This window comes from Euprymna scolopes, chromosome 28 (genome assembly GCF_053919585.1).
Source record: "Euprymna scolopes isolate OS-2025 chromosome 28, ASM5391958v1, whole genome shotgun sequence".
Taxonomy (NCBI): Eukaryota; Metazoa; Mollusca; class Cephalopoda; order Sepiida; family Sepiolidae; genus Euprymna; species Euprymna scolopes.
In genome coordinates this window covers 95,636,177-95,659,526 of record NC_136509.1, presented here as the reverse complement: position 1 = coordinate 95,659,526, position 23,350 = coordinate 95,636,177, and the positions used below count along the sequence as shown (strand labels likewise).

General features: G+C 32.9%; 1 protein-coding gene across 5 annotated transcripts in view; it reads left to right on the top strand.

The window, feature by feature from the left end:
- Positions 1-21,723, top strand: part of LOC145249741 (uncharacterized) — a 216,958-nt gene extending 195,235 nt beyond the window's left edge. The window contains exons 10-13 of one of the 5 annotated variants that reach the window (XM_080111649.1): positions 6,568-6,720; positions 11,667-11,777; positions 14,382-14,489; positions 19,207-21,723. In XM_080111649.1, the coding sequence (XP_079967775.1) occupies positions 6,568-6,720; positions 11,667-11,777; positions 14,382-14,489; positions 19,207-21,425 (2,591 nt within the window). In that variant the 3' untranslated portion in view covers positions 21,426-21,723. The remainder of the gene's footprint in view (positions 1-6,567; positions 6,721-11,666; positions 11,778-14,381; positions 14,490-19,206) is intronic. The other 4 variants (XM_080111650.1, XM_080111652.1, XM_080111651.1 and 1 more) reach the window with 4 other exon arrangements.
- The last annotated feature ends 1,627 nt before the right edge of the window (positions 21,724-23,350 follow it).

The following is a 23,350-nucleotide window of genomic DNA, read 5'->3' as shown; positions in this document are numbered from 1 at the left end:
TGGTCGGGTAGTTCCCAAATATGTTCTCTAACTTTGGAAGAGATATTTTATGCCTACACAGTCGTGTTTTGGTTTAAATAAAATTATTATATAGTAAACTAAACGAAAAAATTTGCAAAATTTATTTTAGAGAAAATTTATTTTACTTAATTGGAATACAGAAGAAAAAAAACAAAGAAAATAGAATTAATCCTTCAGAGCAAAAACAAATAAAATAGAATTTATATAACAGAACAAAAACAAGAAAATTAGAGAATAAATTAACACAATTCATTATTTTGGTCCTCATAATTAACAGATTTAATGAATTAAATAAAATAAAAATATTGCGGAAGAGAAAGAAAATATATACTAATTAAATATAAAAAAAAGATAAATATTTAATTTAATAATTTATAAATGAACGTGCATAATTCACAAAGTGTAGTTAACACCTATTGTTTTTTCTTACTTTTTCATTGCTTTTACACGTTGGTTCTTACGTAAAGAATAAGTTTAGCCAAACTAATTTTGAAATAGGGTATATCAAAGGAACACATATAAAAACGATACCACTATAAAAACAAATGAAATACTAGATAAAATTGAGCAAAAATAATTACCAAAATTACAGAAAAAGATAAAAGTAAAGCAAAACAAAAAATGGTGAAGTTTGTTGAGTGAAATGAATTATTGAAAGAAAATTAATTGAACTAATAGAAATATTAAAAAAAATGTCACATTTCAATATTTTTTTAATAATTAAATTCTCAGGGTTGTCGAAATTAAAAATTAAGTGATTTTTTTTTAATTAGACTTCTTTCGAAGCTTGTTACCTTGAAAAATACATTTTAAACCCTGTTTTTTTTTAAATAAATTGAAAATAAAACGCAATTAAAAAAATTTAATTGATAATTGAAACTTTAACAACATATTAAACATTGAAAAATTACTTATCTCACAAATTAACGTCCAATAAAGTAGATCCAGTCTTCATACAGGAATTCGGTTATAATAAATATATCTTTCCCAAACCTTAAAAATTAATTTTTTCTTTTTTTTTTTTTTTTTTTTTTTTTTTTTTTTTTTTTTTTTGAGAGAGAGTTCTTTAAAATCGCCGGGGAATGCCGCCTAAAATTTTTAAGAAGTAAATTTTAGGAGTTTAGTGCCTTTCAAAGACGGTTATCATAATTTATCATCATTTAATTTCCTTTTTTCCTCCCCCCCCACACCTTTCCACGTGGTTCAGTAGTTAACCAGTACTCCTGTTGCTGTCAGTCAGCTATCTTTACCTAAGTTTTAATTTCTAGTTAAAAGAATTTTTCATGAATAGAATCAGCATTTTTAACAATTATTTTTTTAGTTGTATATATTGTATTTACTCTTTGAAGTTAAGGAGGGTTAAAAAAAATTGGTGACACCGAGATGGTGACGTAGGCAAAAAAAAAAAAAAAAAAGACACTGCGATTTCGACCCTCACTAATAAAACTGCTCTGAGTGACTAGTTGGTAATTTTGCTAATTTGCAGATTAAAAACCGACATTGTGTCTAACTTTGTGTCTAACTTTGCCCTCGCGGGGTGCTATTAAATAAGAACCTTTAGATAAACAATGCTTCTAAACTGAGGTAATTGTAATTTTTTGTTCAGATCGAAAATGCCCCTTTTTGGGGAGCTGGATATTCCCCAGATTTAAAACCAACCTTGTGTCTAACTTTGCCCTAGTGGGGGTGCAATTAAATAAGAACCTTTAGACAAACAATGCTTCTAAACTGAGGTAATTGTAATCTTTTGTTCCGATGAAAACCGACCCTTTTTTTTGGGGGGGGGGGGGCTGGATATTAAAAATCAGCCTTGTGTCTTACTCTGCCCTCGTTGACGGCAAGAAAATAGGAACTTTTACAAAACCCAAAATGAGGTTAGAATTTGGGACCCCATAGCTTCAGTAGCACCTTTTGGTGCCATTTTTACCTAGTTATTCACTTGTGCCATTTTTACCAGTGCCATTTTTACCAGTGCCATTTTTACCGAGCACCATATATATATGGTTTCTTTCTCATTTTTCCACAGTTAAAAAAAATGAAATGTCATCAACTGATTTCATAAGTACAAAATTTTTCAATAAAAATCGACAAAAGGTTTTGCAATGACTAATTTTCTTAAGAGTTTATATTCTAAAAAAAGATTTTAAATTAAAACGTAAAAATTCCATAATATATAATAAATAAATTCTATTTTCGCACCTAAGCTTGGCTGAAAAAAAATTTTTTTGGAGGGGGGGGGATTGTCACCCCTCTATGGCTGTCACCCGGGGCTGACCGCCCCCCACCTAGCTACGCTAGTGGGTATGAGCCTCTGAACCCTCAGACTATTTTCGGGCATTTTACAGCTTTCGTTACGGTACGCTCGCGTGCACACTAAGGCTATTCGTGTGCCATATGTGCACCCACACTCGTATTAAAGTGACATAAGCGTAGTAAATCTTTCGCGGACAATTTAAAATTAGATGGAAATTAATTTTTAAAAATTGCGGATAATTTTAGAAAGGCAATTCTTTTTTTTTTTTTTTTTTTTGTAAATGTCGATAATACACTACCACGACTTGCCTTTAAAATCTTAATTTTCATATAATTTCGGGTGTGTTATAAACAAATATTGCATTCAAAATTGGGGCCGGCAATAGTTTTTAAAATATCGAAGGAAGCATCTAACACGTGTTTTTGATTGTTTATAAAGTTCATGGTGTTTTTTTTGGGGGGGGGGGGTACAAAAAACATAAGCCCGATGTCTTTTTTAGAATAAGTTTTATTTTTTCGGGATAAAAAGAAAATTCGAAATAGGTATTTTATAAAGAGTTACTCGAGAATGGAGTGGCGTTTTCAGCACACCTAAATCTACTTTAAAAAATATATTTTTCTATACGAACGTGAGACGAGCCCTAAAGTAAAATCATACCAAAAATGTTATTTAATCTAAATTAAAACCAATATTTCTCTGAAATTTGTAACGCTCAACTTGGATTCAGCCATATTTTATTTCATTTTTGGGGAGGGGGGGGGAATCTGAAAAGAAGTTCCAAAAAATATATCTAATTGCTTCATGAGCTGAATATTTTAATAGAATGTAAATTTAAAAAAAAAAATATTTGAAAATTGACTTACCCAGTAGTAGCTTAAATTAAATATAAAGCTGTATTTAAGAGATAGCAAAATAATTGTTTTTGTTTTTTCATTTTCTGAAGACCTTAACCGCAAACCACCACTTAGCATGTGTAGTTCTAGTGTTATTCCAATGATATTCTTTTTGAAACTTCAAAAGAAGCCGACTGTCAAAATTTTAAGAAATAATACGTGATCAATTTCATTTTAGAGATATTTCTTTCGAAAGCCTTATTTGAAAAAAAGAAAAAAAAGTATATTGTTCTATTAAACTTTTTACTGTTTAAATAATTTGACTTTGCTCGTTTTATTTTAAGAAAATATAAGTTGAAAAAGCATTTTCATTCACTACTAGAAGATTTGTTAGTAAAAAAAAAAAAACAGTCGCCAAAAAGATAAGCGTATTTTTTTAAATTTTTACTCGCAATGAAAAGCCCTGCATACTTCTTTTCAGGTTAACTCTTTTGTAGTTTTGATTACAATAGATCTGAATGAATGAATCTTGTAAGGGAGGGGACACTTTGCCCTGTTAGTAATGAATTTCTTTGGTTTCTTTTTATAACATGCTACATTTCTCTCTTGTGGTTAGAAATATCAGGACATTTTCTTTTTTTCAACATCAGACTAAAAGAATCGTAATGAAGGAATCGGAAAATTAAGGTATTTTTTAACGATGCGATTCCGATTCCGATACCTCCCAAAATACACGATTCTTACGATTAACGATTCCGATTCCGATTAATCGTCCCACCACTAATATTATCACAAATGTTCATTCGTGGATTTCATCCAAGAAATGTGAAATATCTGCTTTTATTTATTTATTTATTTATTTATATATATATATATATATATATATATATATATATATATATATATATAGGCAGAATTCCACTTTTTTTAGTACTTATGCAGAATAAGGACCATACTATCATTAGAATTTTCATGACAGTTTACATAAAATGTTGAAAAGTGCTGAAATGCTGAACTAATGAAACCAAAGCAGCCAACGTTATCATTGGTTGATTATTAAAAAATTAAATAAATATTTATTTTGATTTGAACAAAAAATAATCATAGAAAATTTTTTTTTTTAAATTTTGTTTGCTATCAGTTGTTTGTTATTTAAAAAAATAAATATCTATTCATGAAACTTACCGTACAATGAGTGTTTTTTTTTTTTTTTTTTTGATTATTATTGATTTGAATTTGAATTTTTTTTTTAGTTTTGTAAAAATTGTCCAATAATTATTCTTTGTATTTTCTTCTGAACAACAGAAAGAATATTATTTTTATTGGGGCACATAATTTTTCATTGAATTATTTTTGTAATAACAGAAAAAAATATATTTTCATTGAAAAAATTGACCAGCATTTGCACAAGAAAAAAAAAATCACAAGCTTTAATGCTGCATCTTCTGGTGTTTTGTGTAAACTACTCGGAAAATTTTGATGATAGCATGGTCTTTATTCTGCATAATTACCACTTTTTCTTTAAATTCAGAAAAGTTGAATTTCTTCTTAATTTGTTTTTTTGTTTGTTTTAAACAAAGATCAATATCTTATGATTCGCTAGATTTTTGTTATTTTCTGTCATTTGACTTGATCTTCTTTTTCTTTCTTCGTCACGTTCTTATTTTTTCATTATTTGACTCAATTTATTTCAAAATATTTCTTTCTCTCGCTTTATCTTTGTCTTTTCCTCTTGTCCTCTCTTCCTCTCAGCTTGATATATCTTGCTCTACCTCACACCATACTTTAAACGATGCGCAATGCAGATAGAAGATGGTAGAAGACTTTTGTTACATCAAACAATGACTTCCCTTCTTTTTTCATCTACTTACACACTACAGATCTTTCTCTTTTTAATGGGCATGCCCTTTCGTTTTTATTTCTTACACTAAACATATTTTTAATGTTTCAAACTTTTATTGCACACAAAAAATAAACTTTCAACATTCTTTTTATACAATTAGCTAATTTTAATGAAATTTACAAGCAAAATTTGGGTTTACCCTTTAATGTCTAGAAGGACCGTATGGTCGTCTTTAAGCAAAAAAAGAGCTTATTACTAGTGAACGCGTTGCAGAGGATGCTGATACTGTTTAAAATGCATATATTTTGTGGTGTCGTTTGATACAACACAGCTGGTCGCACACACTTTGGTCAGCTGTGAATGTGCGTGTGTTCGTATGTTAGTTACCTGACTATGAAAGTGTAGACATTTACGCCATTATAGCTGCTAATCAAAGGGAGGTAACTATTTTAATATATTGCATATGATAGATATGTTCTTGCAGAAGGCATAGGCACCTGCTTTTGTCAGTTACTCATTTGGTCCGGTTTCATTTTTTTGTGTCGTATGACGGATTGGACCATACCATCCTCTTTCATTATTTTTGTTATTAATAAAACGTTTAATAAAAATTGTGTTCAGGTTGTTTACTTAGACCTTTTCGATTGGGGTGGGGGGGAATCAAAAATATTTTTAAGTTTCTCAAAATAATTTGGACATTAAAGGGTTAAAATATACCGGTTGATACTTTGCTTTGCTTGAACAGTAATTTTTCATATCAAATAGCGATGCAACACACAAAATTGAGATTTTCCCATTATTTTGAAATTTTCAACTTTGTAAATTAATAATCTGATTGAACTCAAATTTTGACACGTTGTTTGAAGGTTAGTATTTTATAAAAAAAAATCATGGATTTAAAAAAAAATTAATTGCACCATCTTTGGCCAGGGATTTATTGAGTGAGGTGTTATATATGACATTCAAAACTGATTTGTGACTTTGTTTTGTATGCTTGTTATTGTTTCCGCATCCCCTTTTTTTTCAACAATACTGTTTCTGGACCCCCCCCCTTTTTTTTTCAACAATATTATTTCTACATTCCCTTTTTTCAACAATATAACTTCTGCACTCTTTTTTTTTTTTTTTTTTTTTTTTTCAACAATATTATTTCTGCACCCCCATTTTTTCTGCCTTCCCATTTTTCAACAATATCACTACACCCCCTATTTAACAACATTTTTTCTAACCCCCCCCCCTTTTTTTTATCAATTTTATTTCTGCATCCCATTTTTTTTTCTTTTTCAACAATATTATTTCTGCATCCCCTTTTTTTCAAGGATACTTTTCTGCATCCCTTTTTTTTTTTTTTTTTCGACAATATTTTTACTGCATCCCCTTTTTTCCAACAATATTATTTCTGCATCTGTCCGTTTTTGTTTTTTTTTGTTTTTTTGTTTTTTTTTCCCCTCCAACAATATTGCTTCTGCGTTGCCCTTTTTTCAACAATATTGCCTCTGCATATTTTATTGAACACGATTGTATTTGTGTATCCCTATTTTGATTCAATGAGATTGTTTTTGTCGTTGTTCTCTTCTGGTCTGAAATCTTGAAGACATCGTAATGTTGTCTTTCAGTGCCAGCTTCTAGTCATCCTCCTCCTCTTCTTCCTTCTCCTTCACATCCGTCTTTGTGTTTGAATTCCGTTGTGGTTGCAGACGGCACCAACACCACAAAGTGCATCATTCAGCCTATCTCGAGCGTTACCCAGATCACCATGAAACACGATGGTAGGTCAAACTTGATGAATTTCAATTTAACTAAAACCTCCATCTTTTCGCCTACTGTTAACCTTTCATTTCTTTTTAGTCATTAACTTTACATTTGTTTTCATATTTTATTTATTTTCTTCTTGGATTTTAAAATAATTTTTGGTTTATAAAATTTTCTTTAACTCTCTATGAGGTTTTGTTTTCAGAAAATGTTTTTCTGAAGTTCATTTCTCTCTCTCTCTCTTTCTCTCTAATGTTAAAAGTCCACGTATGCTTCTAGGATAGTGATTTAAAGGTTATGAGGTTTTTTGAAGCATGAAAACGATGTTAATTTTTGTATTTAATCTTTCATTTTTTATATTTCAAGCGGTCCTCCGCTCTTGGTCACAAAAATGTCTCAAAATGTAAGATGAAAAAAAAACTGTAGTATTTGTAGTATGGACAGCGTTCATTCCTTGGAACAATGTTCAAAAGAGTTCATGTGAATTATTTTAACCGTTTGTGGAAGAAGAAGAATGCTATATTTTTTTATTTTTAAAAAATATTTTGAAATGTATTAACGTTTAATTCAAATGGCAAAAAAAAAGAGATGCAATTGATTTCAATATCTATAATGAATGGTTGGGAATTGAAACAAATTTGTTGTACGTAAAAATAATGTTATTAATAGTTATCATAATGATAATATAGTAAAATATTAATAACAAAGGTGATAGTTTTAAATAATAATAATAAACCTCCCCACGAGGGCAGAGTTAGAGACAATGTCAGCTTTTAATGCAGAGTAAACCCTCCCCCTTACAAAAATGGCGCACTGAATAGGGACAAAAACAAAAATAAAAATTAATATTAATTAATATAAAAATAAGAATAAAAATTGTCTCGGTCCTGAAGGAATTCTCATTCACTAATCGAGGACAAAAAAGGTTAAGTGCAATATCAGAGCAGATACTTAAATGTGGTCTTGGCTTGAAGGCCACTCGGTGCGTATTAATAATAATAATATTTATATTTTTTAACCATAGACCATTAGTAACTTCTACATAAAAATTTATGTGCATAAGTGTACAGATATATACGCATATACCTCCAATTGACACCCACATATACGCATACATATCCATACATAGCCACATGCATTTTTTAATCGCAAAGAAATTTACGCTACCACACGCATGCATCATTTTTTTAATTTTTTAATGTTTGACTTTCTTTAAAGTTTTCCTTCATGTCATCTATTAGCATTTTATTAATTCAGCTAATTTGCTTCAAATATTTTTGATTTTAATAATTTTATTCATTTAAAGAGATTCAACAAGTTTGTACTTTCTATTTTTAGTTAAATCTATTTTTTTTTTCTTAAATTTAAAAAAAGTCATTTAAAAATGAAACATTTATTTGCTCTTGTTTATTGTTAATTATAAAATGTTCTGCCTTTTTCATTTTTGCTTTGAATTCTGACTTAAAAACATTCTGTAAATATTTCCCATTTCTGCCCCCTCCACCTCTTTATTTGGGTCTTGGTAAATCTTTCCTAAAGGTTATTTCAATTTTACAAGGGTTATTTGGCATTGTCCGGGTAGCTACAGATGCTACAGATAAATTTATAATCAAAAGTGTTGTGTATATATTTTTAGAAATTGATTTACATAAATATTTGCTTAACAGTAAAATAATTCGTTTATCTTGAACTTTTCAGCTTTAAGATGGTTGTCATTGAAACAACAATATCCTAATCAAATGGATTGTTTTGTTTAAAAGAGAGGCAAATAATAAACAAAAATATCTTTTTTCAAAGCCAATATGCAAATATCAAAAAGTGGTTTGTAAGCTGAGACGTTTCCATGAAGAATAGTCATATTGTTTCTTTTGTTTTTTTGTTTGTTTTTTTTTTGTGTGTGTGTGTGTGTAAAGATGATACATTTTTTTGTGTGTGTTTAAAAGTTGAATGACAGGGCGAGAGAATGACATTGCGAGAGAAACAGTCGCATTTGCGAGTGATTTTTCAAAGTGGCGACTAGAAATAATGAAACGCTTATCTTTTGCCGATTGTATTCCTTTCACTGACTATCTTCAAAGCTCACTACTAAGAAAAAAATATCTTTTCAAGTTTTTTTTTTAAATAAAACAGACAAAGTTAAACTTTTATTGTTTAAATAATTTAATAGAACAATATACTCTTTTTTTTATGGATTTCCATGCTTGGAAGTTTCCCATTTCCGTTCCAAGTTAATCTCCACACGAGATCAGATAATCCTGAAAACAAACAAAAAAATTTTTTTTATTTTTGCGAATCACTCCTTGAAAATAATAAAAATAATTTGCAGCCAATTAACACGTCCCTTCTTATACCTTAAGCCTAATCTTTCTAACCATCAATTTAGCTCCCAGTATATTCACTGAATTTTTCCTTTTTTTCCTTTTTTTCTTTTTTTTTTCATCTTTTTTTAAATCTTTCACTGATTTTATTTTCTTATTTCCGTCATGTACAGTGTGCCAACTCAAGACAACAAAACATACATGCAACCTTACAATTACATTTCCCAGTTTCCAATAAACCTTACATAATTAACGATGAAACATTTCCAGAAAATAATAAAATCAGTTCTGTTAAAACTGAAACACAAAATTTTCATGTCAAGTTAGGACATTACACATAGAGCCACAAAGTTCCATTGTTTCTCCCCCCCCCCCCCCGGAAAGCTCAAAAGTTCAATATTGCAAACTTGACACAAAATGTACATTTATCCCGGGCATCGTCTGAACATTATTTTTAGGACCCAACAACAAAAAGAGAAATACCTCAACACAGCAGCATTTGTCGTCTTGTTTTGAGTTGTGACTGACCGATTCATAACAATCTTCGGAAACAAAATGATAATAATCACATTGTCACAAATATTTCTTTTCACTTACAGAACATTTTTTTTTTTTACAATTAATAATATAATACAGTTTAACATATTACTTTTTTTTTTTTACAATTAATAATATAATTCAAGTTAACATATATTTATATATAATATATATATATATATATATAAGGGAGGTAGTGTTTGATTAACACTGCTAGGATGCCATGGTGTAATATACTGTTTTGTTTTTAAATCCTCGAAACAGTGTTTCATGGTAAACAACTGATGATCCCTTAAAAAATAAATTATTGCTGGTACTATAGTGAATTCGAGAGAGCAAGTTTATGCAGTGATTGCTGGTGATTGAAAGACTTACTGACTGAATAGTTTTCTAACAAATGATAAAAAATAATTTTTTTTTTTTGTATAGTTTTAAAGGTTAAAAACTTCCAAGACTATATATATATATATATATATATATATATATATATATATATATATAATGTGAATAAAAAGGAAAAACCTAAAAGAGTAAAAACAAAAATAAAATCAACGTTTCGTCCCTATTTCAGGGGACATCATCAGGATTTCTAGGCGAGGATGTACAGGAAGACAGTCATATATCGCATGCGAAAGAGGAGAAGTTCAGTTCTCTTTCTCCAGAACAGAAAGAGAACTGAACTTCTCCTCTTTCGCATTTGTTCAACATAACTATTTTCTTAGAAACGATAAATTTCTTGATTCTATTATTTTTCTTTAAACAAAATTGGACCCCTTTTTACTACATTGTTTTTTATTTTTTTTGTAACCCAGGTTATTTTACGACCTATTTTGCAGAATCTATAATCAAACTGCACCAAAACTGGGTATATGTAATGTAGTCTATTATGGGGAGTGTATATATAATGAGTCTCTGGTAATTTATGAGTGTTAAACGTTCTGATATGTGGCTTGTCTAGTGTATATTTATAACCGTACATATAGCATTTATGACAGTCTTAACCGTGCTGTGATCTGTGATTTTCTAGTGTTTATTGTTGTTTGTTGTGTTGATGTGTGTATACATATATTAACAGTTTATCAACAGGGTTTAAACAAGAGACAAACATCGTCGTCGTTGGGAAAACCAATAAAAGACCATATCTCAAATCTTTCTTTCATACGTCCTGAAATCAAAAATGCTTTTCTCCGAGAAGTGGAAACACCATAGCCGAAATTATATAGGGATATTTCATTTATTCCTTGTGGGGTTGTTTTCAGAGTCGGCACGCTTTGTATACAACTACATCTTGCTAAGTCGCTCCATTTTAACTTCCACAGACATCAAAACGGACGGACAAGGTTTTTGGAGGATGTCAAAGTCCAAAAACCTTGTCCGTCCGCTAAAGCGTTGCGTATCAAACCAATCTTCCTCATAACTAAAATTCTACGTTTCTCGTGTGTATCTTTTCTATTACACTATCACTACACATAGCCTAAGGATCCTTGCTAGTTTTTTGTCGCATATCTTTGTTTATATTATCGTTAGCTTAAATTCTATCTATCAAGTTAACATTCCTGGGAAGTAATAAATGAAAATAAATATTCTCCATATTTTTTAGTATTCTAAAACATATTTTAGCAGCCAAAACTTTTAGGCTTGAATAATCATAATTGTCGACCAGCATCTTTTCGACGTTGCCCAGTCGAGATCCAACTCTTTTAATTCGTCAAATTTTAATCATGTCATTTATTCTTCTCAATCCTCTCATAATATTCATCCTTCAACTCCCAACCCTATCCATCTTAAGTCTGATCATTAAATGGATTAATAAATAGTGATGATTCACTAGTAATAAATAAAAAACATGACAAACTCACGCGTGCATGTCATAGATAAGCCAATTATTTGGTCAAACTTTTGGTTATAAAAACACTTTTCTTCTTTTCTATTATTTATTTATTTATTTATTTGAAAAAAAAATTAAATTTTCCTTAGGAATTTTTTCCCAGCTTCATCTTTGGTTTTCTCTTTTCTTCCAGCTTCTCTGATGCCTGCATTTATTTTACTACAGGTTGTTGATGATTTCAATTGATTTACATTTTTTTTTTTTTTTTTTAATATTTCAGAGGCCAATGCTGAAATGTCTCCACAGTCAATCACTTGGCCGCCTTCTCCTTCGTCCGATTCCAACCAAATGGCTGATCAGAAAGAAGTAACAGAGGATGACGCTTATGATGGTAAGTAATTTAAGTCCTTGCTGGACTTTGGCGACATTCATTCAGGATGGGCTGAGTTGGCTCCTTCCATAGAACATACAGCATCCTGGATAAACAGACTACACATGCACTGCCAGTCCTGTGACCAGTGACAAACATCATAGACATGTGAACCTGAGCTAGGTTCGCAGTCTGCTTTGATGGCTTATAATCACTGTTTTAGCTGGCCTCTCAGGTGTCTTTGCAGATTTTAGAGTGATTCTGGAGCTATTGCTTTGTGGAGAAACTCTCCTGTGTTGCAGCACACTAAAAGCGTTTAGTTAAGAGGGATGATCCTGTATTGTGCCCAGATTTGTGTATTGGAGACAAAACGGTGTGAGCAGACCGGCAGAATTCAGCAGAGGTAGTAAAGTTTAAACACTACCAATCTGTTCAGATCCGCACCTCTCCTCGGCCAGGTCTCGCAGTCATAGAGAAGGATCATCTGAACTAGCATTTCATAAATCCAGACTCTGGTATCTGTTGTGATTTTGGGATTGTGACGTTTAACAAAAAACAAACAAAAAAAAAACAACAGGACTTGGGTACCATCAGTTAGAAGTGATACAGAAAGCAAAATTTTGTAAGCAAAAAGAAAATGATTCGTACTGGGTGCAAAATCGCATAACTGAAGTTAGTAACCACATTCTTTTATCAATGGGTCCACAAGAACACAGATACTATAATGTCGCAAATTTAGCTATTTAAAACGACAGAACGTATTGATGATTCGCGCATGTACGGTTTGCAAATCACGTTGAAAGCAAGGTTTTTATCTGACCAGTCTTCAAGCAAAACGATATTTTTACGTGAAATAATTGACGATTTTTCTATATTTTTTTGCCCGAGAGATCGCTCTAACAGTGCTGTATTGGTGGCTGTACGATACGCATGACATAAGTTTTTAGTGGACATATAAACACAAACATTTGCCCTTTATATAATAGAAGACTAGCATGGATACCCAGCATTGCCTGGGTGGACAGGAGGTTCAGTTTGGACACAGCTACTATATTAAGGATAATGAGCACTTTCATGGATACCCCACAAAAGAACGGAATCACCAAAAAAACGAATAACCCCACCAGGTATACGGAAAGAAGAAGCTATTCTCCGGATCTCCTATCCTAAAAAAAAAAAAATAAATAAATAAAAAAAATTAATCAAAACAACTTTTCTTTCAATCAAAATAGCAAGTGCCCATGCTACTGCAAAAAGAAAAAAAAAATTAGCCGCGGTAGGCAGGCTCAAACCTGAAACGCGAAAGAGGAAAAGATGGGGGAAAAAAGCTAAAGTGATAGCTGTCACGGCCACGATGACTTCTGACGTCATGATGCTGCAAAATAACATTAATAAACAAACTTTCAATCTGCTACACATGCGTGAATTGCGAAAATCTCTCCGCAAAAAATAATTCTCCTTGCGAGAAATGGTTTAGTTGACCATCACAGAATTAGTCTTTTTTTTCTTATTTTCACACATTAAGCATCCGAGCGAATACCCGGCATTGCCCAGGTAGACATGAAATTCCGGTTGAACACAGCTGCTATACTAAGGATATTGAGCAACCCTCCAAAAGGACAGAATCGCTAAAAAAGAAAAATAAATAAATGAATAGAAGCAACATTTTTTCAATCAAAATAGCAGCGAGTATCCGTGTGACCACAAAAAAAAAAAAAAAAAATTAGCCGCAGTAGGCAGGGTCGAACCTGAAACACTAAAGAGGGAAAGAAAAGAAAAATATTACTGGCACACATGTTTGCCCATCACACAACTCATGACGTCGTGACCCTGCAAAATAACATTTTTAAACATAGTTCAGTTTGATACGTGTGCGAGACCTGCGAGAATGGCGACACAAAAAGTGACCCCCCCCCTTCCCTTGCAAGAAATGGTTTTGTTGACCACCACAGAATTAATCTTTTAATCTAATTTTCACATATTATGCATCAGAGACATCACTCTTTCACATGGTACCGTTTTGATCCGGTCCGATATAGTTTTTAGTGGACATCCGAACGCACAAACACACCAACGTTTGAGATTTATATGATAGAAAATGGATTATTCCAAACTTTGTTGTTTCCTCTTTTTATTATCTTTGAATGTTTATAACAAAAAGAAAGGAGAAACTGACAGAAACAAGAGTGACTAATGACGTATAAAGTAGAGTAGGAGGGAGGGAGTTAAACAACATAATGTGAGAGAGGGTGAAAATGACAGAAAGTTGGTAATAGGTCAATTAATTAATTGCAGATTACCAATGAGAACACTTTAAAGTAAAAGAAGTCTTCTATTGTTTTTTTTTTTAAGCAAAATTGAATATTTCAATATATAGGAGCAAAAGCTTTAGGGAAACAAATGTTGATTAACTAAGCTAACTAGTAGAATAATCGATTTTAAGAATAATCAATAAATCAAAGTGTTGTACTATATTTCAAAAATATTATGCTGCATTATTGATCTAGATAACAGTCAGACATTTTAGGTTATAGGATCATAAATGAAAAAACTTTTATATTCTTTAGATATATTATTTTGTTAATTTTATTTTTATTTTCTTATTTTTTATTTTTTTTCATGAAGATTCTTACATTCCCAATAATTCGCCATTAGGCTTGCTGACTGAAGATGGAGCTGCCGGATATCGCACAGCACAACAGGCTGGATTTCCCACACCCTCTGAAACTGCCGGTATTAATCAATGTCTAATCGCATTTTTACTTTATAATATTACCCACTATTTGTGTGTGTATGTATATATATATATGTATACACATACATACACACACGCACACACATAAAACAAACAAAAAAAGGATTCATGTAACCTTTTCATATGTGAATATTATTTTTTATTGTTTTATGTGTTTCGTTATTGCTGTGCGTTATTTAAAATATTGAGCATACTCTCATATTAGGGGTTACTCTTGTATATCAGACATCTTATGACATTATAACTCTTTTTTTTTTTTTTTTTCATATATATATATATATATATATATAATTTAATTTACCCATTGGATTGAAATTTTAAATTCGACTGTTTTGGATTTTACCATTTTTGGATTTTTACCCTTCACCGGACTGTCCATTCATGTGAAATCTTTTTATCATTTTTCTTTTGCCTCCTGTTCCCCTTACCTCACCCTTTTTTTTAACCAAGTAAGATCTGTGACTTACTTGTAGTTTCATTAAATACTTTTATATGCAAAATCCGATCCTGCATTTTGCTAATTCCTGCCCTCTGATGAGAAGGAGAGTATTTCTTCGAAACTCCGCAGATTAAGGACTATCCACTTATCTTGTGTTTCCTTTTTTAAAATTAAATATGTTTTTAACTCTTTTTCAAGATGTCTTTTAACATGTTTTATTAATCATTTGTTCATATATATATATATATATATATATATATATATATATGAAAATGTAAAAAAAAAAAAAAAAAAAAAGAATACGAAAAGTATAAAAGCTTAAAGTTTTCTATTGGTGACATGCAGGAATACTTATGAAAAAACTTTTAACATTTTTTACAAGTACATAATTTTCCACCGATCCTTCAGTCTTCATCAGTGTAGTGAAAGTGATGATCATACATGGAGAAAAAGAAGAGGAAGGAGGAGGAGGAGGAATATTGGTGCCACGTCAGTCACATGTACACAGTACATATACACATATAACGGAAAAATTAAAAGTTAAACAGTAAATAAACATGAAGAAACGCTCCTTTAAACTGTCCAATATTTTGAATTCCAATGATAGTATTTATTTCAAAAATTTTCAAAATATATATGACAATTAAGTTACATAGAATTTTCTGTGGTTCACCTTGTGAGGATTCGCCAGGCTATATATATATATATATATATATATATATATATATATATATATATATATGTATACGTTTTATTTTTTATTACCGTATCTTTCTGTTAAGTTACATTATTGTTTCAGCTACCCAGCCGTTTTTTTGGCCGTCTGTAGCTTCCTCAGACTTTTACAGAAAAAAAACTATATATATATATTTAATTATTATAGTAAAAAAAATAATTATATATATATATATATATATATATATATATATATATATATATATATATATATAAATAAAATGGGTTAAGAAATTCCAACAAAAGAAAGATGTATATTTAAATAAGGGAGTAGTCACCAACAATGTGTATTTTTTAACATTTTATTATTCCGTGTCTTGGTTTTTCATTGAGAATTATGTTTGGATCATTGTAATAATGTTTTTAAATTTCAATGACTTAAAAACATTATTACAATGATCCAAACATAATTCTCAATGAAAAACCAAGACACGGAATAATAAAATGTTAAAAAATACACATTGTTGGTGACTACTCCCTTATTTAAATATATATATATATATAATTCAGAGAAAATTACAATAAATATCTAACAGTTTATAAATAATAGAGAAGAAAAACCAATAAGATTTCAATATCACATTTAATTTAATTGTGACATTAATAACTGACCCTAGTCAGGGCACAAGTAATCAAAAAAAAAAGAAAAGAAAAAAGATACTGTGTCCAAATAATGCTTCCCAGTGCCTACAGCATAGATCCTGAAACTTCCAACATTCAACTATTTCCAATACTAGTTTCTTTTTGGACATCGTTTAGTGGAATTTATTTTGGGGTGTGATTGAATTTAAATATTCATATCTTTTTTAATTTTCATTAATAAACCTAATACTCAATTCGATGGGGCTTTCACGCTTTTCTAAATATGTAAAATAAAATAAAAATAGACCTAGTATTTGGATGATGAAAACTGTCATATTCCAGCAAACGTTATTTGGAACATTTTGTTTTTCTAATAGATAGATACATCATCAGCGCTCTGATCCCCATCTGGCATCAATTGGGATGGATTGCTCTCGTCTTGGAGAGGCCCCATGTTTTGACAAGCTTCTGGGTTTGACCTTTACTCCTGATCTGAAATGGAACACGTACATCAAGTCTGTTGCCAAGGTCGCTGGAAAGATGGTGGGATCGGTCTACCGCTCCAGAAGATATCTCACTACTGATGCAATTCTCTATCTATATAAAAGCCAAGTACGTCCAAGGATGGAATACTGCTGCCATATCTGGGCAGGAGCTGCTAAAAACAGCCTATCCTGCCTTGACAGAGTACAAAATAGACTTCTTGGCTTAGTGGGGGATGCCCTTTTCTCTACTCTGCAACCTCTCTTCCACAGAAGAGACGTTGCGAGCCTATCCTTGTTTTATCGTTATTTCCATGGCAGGTGCTCGTCTGAACTCCAATCTCTGGTCCCCCCCCCCTCACCAATCTTTCACGAAAAACACCCGTCTAGCCGAATCCACAGTGAAAAATTTCCCCCACTCTTTATCTGTGCCTAAATCAAAACGTGGATTCCATGAATAAAGCTTCTTTCTTAGAACTGTACACCTGTGTAACTCTTTTCCGTCTGCCTGCTTTCCACCTGACTACAACTTGGATGTCTTCAAGTCCAACGTTAACAAATTCCTAATGAACCACCCCCTTAAGTAAACACTTCATCAAATCTCCACACTAACGTAATGTACTTGCAATAACCCTTATCTCTGAGTGGCTTCCGAGCCTTGACAAGTGGTGACCACTGTGTAAAAAAAAAAAAAAAAAAAAAAAAAATAGTTACCATGTCAGATTTTTCATGTTAGACCTAAGCAACAATCCATCAAGCAAGTTTAATTCTGACTAGTGATATATTTGATTCATTTTCTTTCCAAAAATGATTATTCCAGCTCGGAAGATTATTATAATGGAAACAATTTTAAATAATGACTTAATGAGTTCACTATGCAAGGTAGATAATTCATATTTTAACTTATCTGTAAACATAGGCGTTATATGTCTTACATTTGAGCACCTTTTCTTACTTCTCATTTCTTTGTGACTCGCGCGTTTTTTTATATCAGCATATAAGAATCACTGGAGCAATGTAGAATACCAGGGTATTGAAATGATGTGATGTACAAAAAAAAAAGACAAATGAAGGTCTTGTTGATTTTATAAATTTTCATACATCTATTTATTTGTCAAAATCATTCGCATATATAAGTTAGTAAATATGGACTTACTCTTTAAATAACCAGGATGGTAAATATCTTTGACAATTTCAAGAATAACATCTATTTTTCAAAAAAAAACAAAAGAAAAGAAAAAAAAAGAACTATATTCCTTAAATTATCAAAGACATTTACAATCCTGGTTATATTAAACAATATGTCCATATTTACTAATTTATAAAAAAAATCCCCACTCTATCGGTGCCGAAAACAAAACGTGGATTCTATGAACAAAGTTTCTTTTCTAGAACTGCCTGCCTGTGGAACTCTGTTCCAGTGGTCTGCTTTCCAGTCATCTATAATATTATCGTCTTCAAGTTCAACATAAACAAGTTCTTATTGAACCATCCTCTTAAATAATCTAATCATATCAAATTTCCGCTGCTAATGATTATTATACTACTGTCCCAAAGATTACTATACACATATTAGGCTTTATCCTCAAGAGTCCTCTGGACCTTGATGTGTGGTTATCCTTTTGTAATAAATATATATATATATATATATACATACATACATACAGGGTGACCCAAAAAATTTGACATGATTTTAAATGCTAATATCTTAGAAACAACTCATTCTATCTTAATGAAACTGCAGGAACTTTGTTAAACATCATAAGTTTTATTAGTTAACATTTCAAAAAAACACTCCTGTTATTCTGCACACGTCAAGTCGGTAATCAAACTCGTCCAAATACGCTGCAGCATGTTTTTGATAACATTCTTCAGTGCGGCAGTGATTCTCTGCTTGAGTTGTCCAACATTAGCAGGAAGAAGAGGGACATAGTCGAATTGTTTTACATATCCCCTGATTATGAATTATACAAGCTGTTTTTATACAAGCTCATTTCAATGAAAATTGCCAAAATTATTGGCTTGTGAAATGACATCAAATTTTTTAGAACACCCTGTGTGTGTGTGTGTGTGTGTGTGTGTGTGTGTGTGTGTGTGTGTGTGTGTGTGTGTGTTATTTTGAAAAATAGATATATGAAGATTTATAAAATCAACAAGACTTTCGTTTGTCTGTTTTTATTCATGCGTCACATCATTTCAACACTCCGATATTCTACATGGCTACAACCTTCTTATACATTTACATATTTGCTTACCAGCAATGCTTTAAGCAAACTACCTTTCCCTTTTATTTTTTTAAATTTTCATTTTTAAATTAAAAAATTGAAACTAAAATGATATTAATGAATTGTAAACTACACAAAGTATCTACTATGTATATGAAATATAATGAAAACTTTTTTTTTTTAATTGAACACCTGAATAAATTTCTTTTCCCTATCTGATCTTTTTCTTCAGCAGGTGCCGACAGCAATAACAAGGCAGAAGAATGTAACAGTCTTGAGAAACGGATTGCTAGTATGTTACCCAATTTGCAACTTGGTGCCACCATTCCGAGTCCTATTGACGAAGTGCCATCACCGACCCCGACTCCGCCTGTACAACAACCATCGTCGAGAAAAGAACACCGCTACCACTCTGACCGCAAGCATAGCCGCAGTAGCACAACAGCTTCGGATGAGAGCCCTGACTGGCTCGACGGATCAAGTATCCGAACTAGTCCAGCCCACTCCTCCCACAAAAGTAGCAATCGGAAGGGGCACTCGAGCAGCGGTAGTAGTAGTGGTGGTGGTAGTGGTATGCACAATTCTAGTTCGTCATCGTCTTCTTCCAGTCGCCTTGCATCGGTGGCAGCAGCAACTACAGCTTATGATTCGCCACCTCTATCAAACGATGAGGGGAGCAGTACCCCGCTCAATGATGAGGGTGGGGGTACACCAGTGCAGGATGAGAAAGAAGAACAGACGACCAGGGAAAACCCCATTGATTTTCTCACGAAGCTTATCAATCAGACGCAGAAGTCGCCCAAGACGAGCACCGCCAGCTTTTTGCAAAACCTCATGAACACCGGCATGAAGCAGTTTACATCATATGATGATACAAAATCAAAAGAAACCCCCGTTGATCTCAACCAACCCCTGATTCCCACCCATCTGCCCCCTCCTGGTTTAGGGCCCGTCCCCGTGTCGATATCGAACCAATCTCCTCAGCACAGCCAGACAACGCCACCACAGTCGTGGGCTGCCTGGAAAGCCCAGCATGGCCCTCCTGACGATCTCCCCAACATGATCACCTCTGCACCCCCTCCCCCACCACCACCCCCTCCTCCCCCTCCTCCCAACATGCCCCCACAAATGCTGTCCCCACAACATCACGAACAGATAGGGATGGCATCGGTATCTCAAAGGCCACCACTGATGGGACCACCCCCACCACCTGATCACCTGCCAGGCATGGTACCAATGCCGCCGCCACTCCCTGAATCCCTTCCATCAGGTCTTACCCCTGTTCCACCTCCAGAATGCTTACCTCCTGGTATGGTCAACCCTGGTAATGAAAATATTCCCCCGCCAGGTTTGTCCTCAATGCAACCCCCAGAATCTGTGGGTATGCCCAACATTCAAAGACATGACCAGATGGTAATGCCTGGGATCGCTCCTCCTTTTCACCCTGCTGAAAACCCCTTACCACCTCATAGTCCTTGGAAACTTGACATGAATGCATCGTACTGTCCAATAAGCACTGCCAGTGATCCTTCCGATGGCTATAATAGCAGTCCCCAGGGTCAGACAAGTCCTGAGCCTTGTCCGATGCCTCCCCCCTGGATGAGTCAACCTCCACCTCATGATACTAGTGTACCGCCACCCCCAATGACAATGTGTCCACCACCACCTCATGCTAGACCCATGGGGTGTTCAGTCCTGCAAGATTACTCCAGCTCCTCGGACAGCATGAGTACGTTACCCGACTCAATGCAGGGAGCAAAACCTCCGCCCCAGCCACCAGCTCCACCAAATGGAAATGCAGCGTCTGTCTACACAGGTAGAGTAAACCGTTTGCTTTCCCAGTCAGAGTTCCTTGATGACCAAAGAGAATTTACGGAAAAATTGAAGCGTAAAACAACTAGCAATTTAGTGACCCCGCCCATAGTTGACTCTCTTCCCGAGCTAACGGACACAGTCGGGACGGTACGTAACCTGACCTCTATACCACTGGAGGAAGACACAGGTGTGGAGAGCAACCCAGAAGAGGGCGAGTCAAACCAGTCGATTGATAGTGGCACTGCTGAAGAGACGGAAACGGCCAGCAAAACACAAGAACCAATAGGGGCTCCAATACTCACGGTTTCTGGCATTGCATCTCGGCGTTATGAGCCTGAACGGCTGCGAACTATATCTGATCACAGAGGAGACAGTGGCCGGAGACTTGACTCTCTGCTCAGCAGGCGGTTTGATCAACCGATGGCTGACCCTGCCACTCACAGACAAACACCTGACTCGTATCGAGACAGGAGAAGAACAGATTTTTACAGGAATACAAGCTTTCCGAGGGATGCATATACCTACAATTATAACCAGGACTGGCAACGATATTATGCCCAAACAAATCCTTATATGGGACCTCCAGCCAAGCGACCATACGAGCCGTATAACATTTATTATCCCTCTAAATATTGAGTATTTCTTTGAAATTTGTTCTTCATATCAGTTTTCTCCACGGCTTTGGTTTTTATCAGCAGAATAAAGGGTAGACGGGGTGAATACCATAGAGATGTACACACATGATTATTTCGCAGTAACATGATTTTATGTGAACGAACATTCCTTTGTCAAATAATTAGACAAGTGAAAGAACCTGCAATCGATGATGATAATTCCTTTCTATTATTTGATGCCTGTTTTTTGGCATTATATGTATTGTATAAGATAACCTACCTCTCACATAGACCATAATAAATGGTTGCATCTTTCTTATAAATTAGCTGTCCAACAGTGTGTGTGTGTGTATATATACACACACATGTGTAGTTTCAAAAGTAAGGCCTCCTATTTTTTAATAAAAAAATCTAAAACTGGTTACATATGTACAAACATGTTTCAGTGAAATCTCCATTTAGAGAGACCCACCTCATAAGACCAAAAAAAAAAGAAGCAACAATGAAATGAAAATCAAGGTTCATACATTTTGTGTATAAGAAAAAGATATCTGGGTGTGATTGAAACCCTGAAAGAAAGAGGGAGGATATATAACTTGTGAATGCAAGTAGTTGAGGTTAGGAGGATTCACAAACTATGCATCCTCCCCATTTCTTTCAAGGTTTAAATCGCACCCAGATATCTTTTTTCACATACAAAACGAATGAACCTTGATTTTCATTACAGTGTTGCTTCTTTTTTTTGGTCTGATGAGGTAGGTCTCTCTGAATTGAGAGTTCACTGAAACATATATGCGCATATGTAACCAATAATGTTTGTATAATAAACATACTATATACAGTGATGATCATATTTATTGGCACGGTAAAATAAAAGTTAAATTTTGTCTAATAAATTCTAAAAAAGGGATTAAATTAAAGAAAATAACAAAGTATATTATGTATTTTTAACTGGCCTTTCCGATGCAGCAATCGGATTTTAGAAAAAATAAATAACAAAGGAACAACAAACATAATTGCAAAAAACCCTTGTTCAAAATTATTGCATCGGAAAGGCCAGTTAAAAATACATAATATACTTTGTTATTTTCTTTAATTTAATCCCTTCTTTAGAATTTATTAGACAAAATTTAACTTTTATTTTACCGTGCCAATAAATATGATCATCACTGTACCTGCTCTGTCCTCCATTGAGCACTTTCTAATAATCACATGGATTTCAGTGGATCTATATCTAGGAAACCAAACTATACAACCATTATTTATTTATATATATATGCCTTCGTATGTGTTTATATAAGGAAAACAAATCCAAACTGTAAATTAAAATTTACAAGAAAATTTCTTGTTCGATAGAGTACTCCTAAATAAATTTTCAAGAAATCCTTATTCTGCAGAGTTTCAAAGAATGCTATTTTTTTCTTTAGCAGAAAGAAAAAAATTAGCAAATTATTATTATAGCCGAGCTAAAATTTGCTGGTTATGGCATTAAATGAAAGCAGCACTTTATGATGGTTTGTCATAAATTGCAAAAACACATATTTTTGCATTTTATGACAAACCTTGAAACTCCACAGAATAAGGAATTTTTTGAAAATTGTTTTTGGAGTATTCTGTCGAACAATAATTTTACTTGTAAATTTTAATTTACAGCCTTAATTTCTTTTCTTTATGACAAGCTGTAATCCCTGTTGCATTTTTATTGAGCTTTTTTATTTGGTTGGCATTAATATATAAATATTAATATTTATATTAGGTTTAAATTTACACATGCTTGTATCGGGTAACATTTCATTCTCATTGCTTTGATTGATACACACACACACACAACCAGAGTATCGTTCCAAAAGTAAGGCCGCCTATTTTTTTATTTCAAAGTCTAAAACGTTGAAAAGCTATGAAGGCGAGAGTGGTACCATTAAAATGAGCAACCCTCTTGTGCTCCAG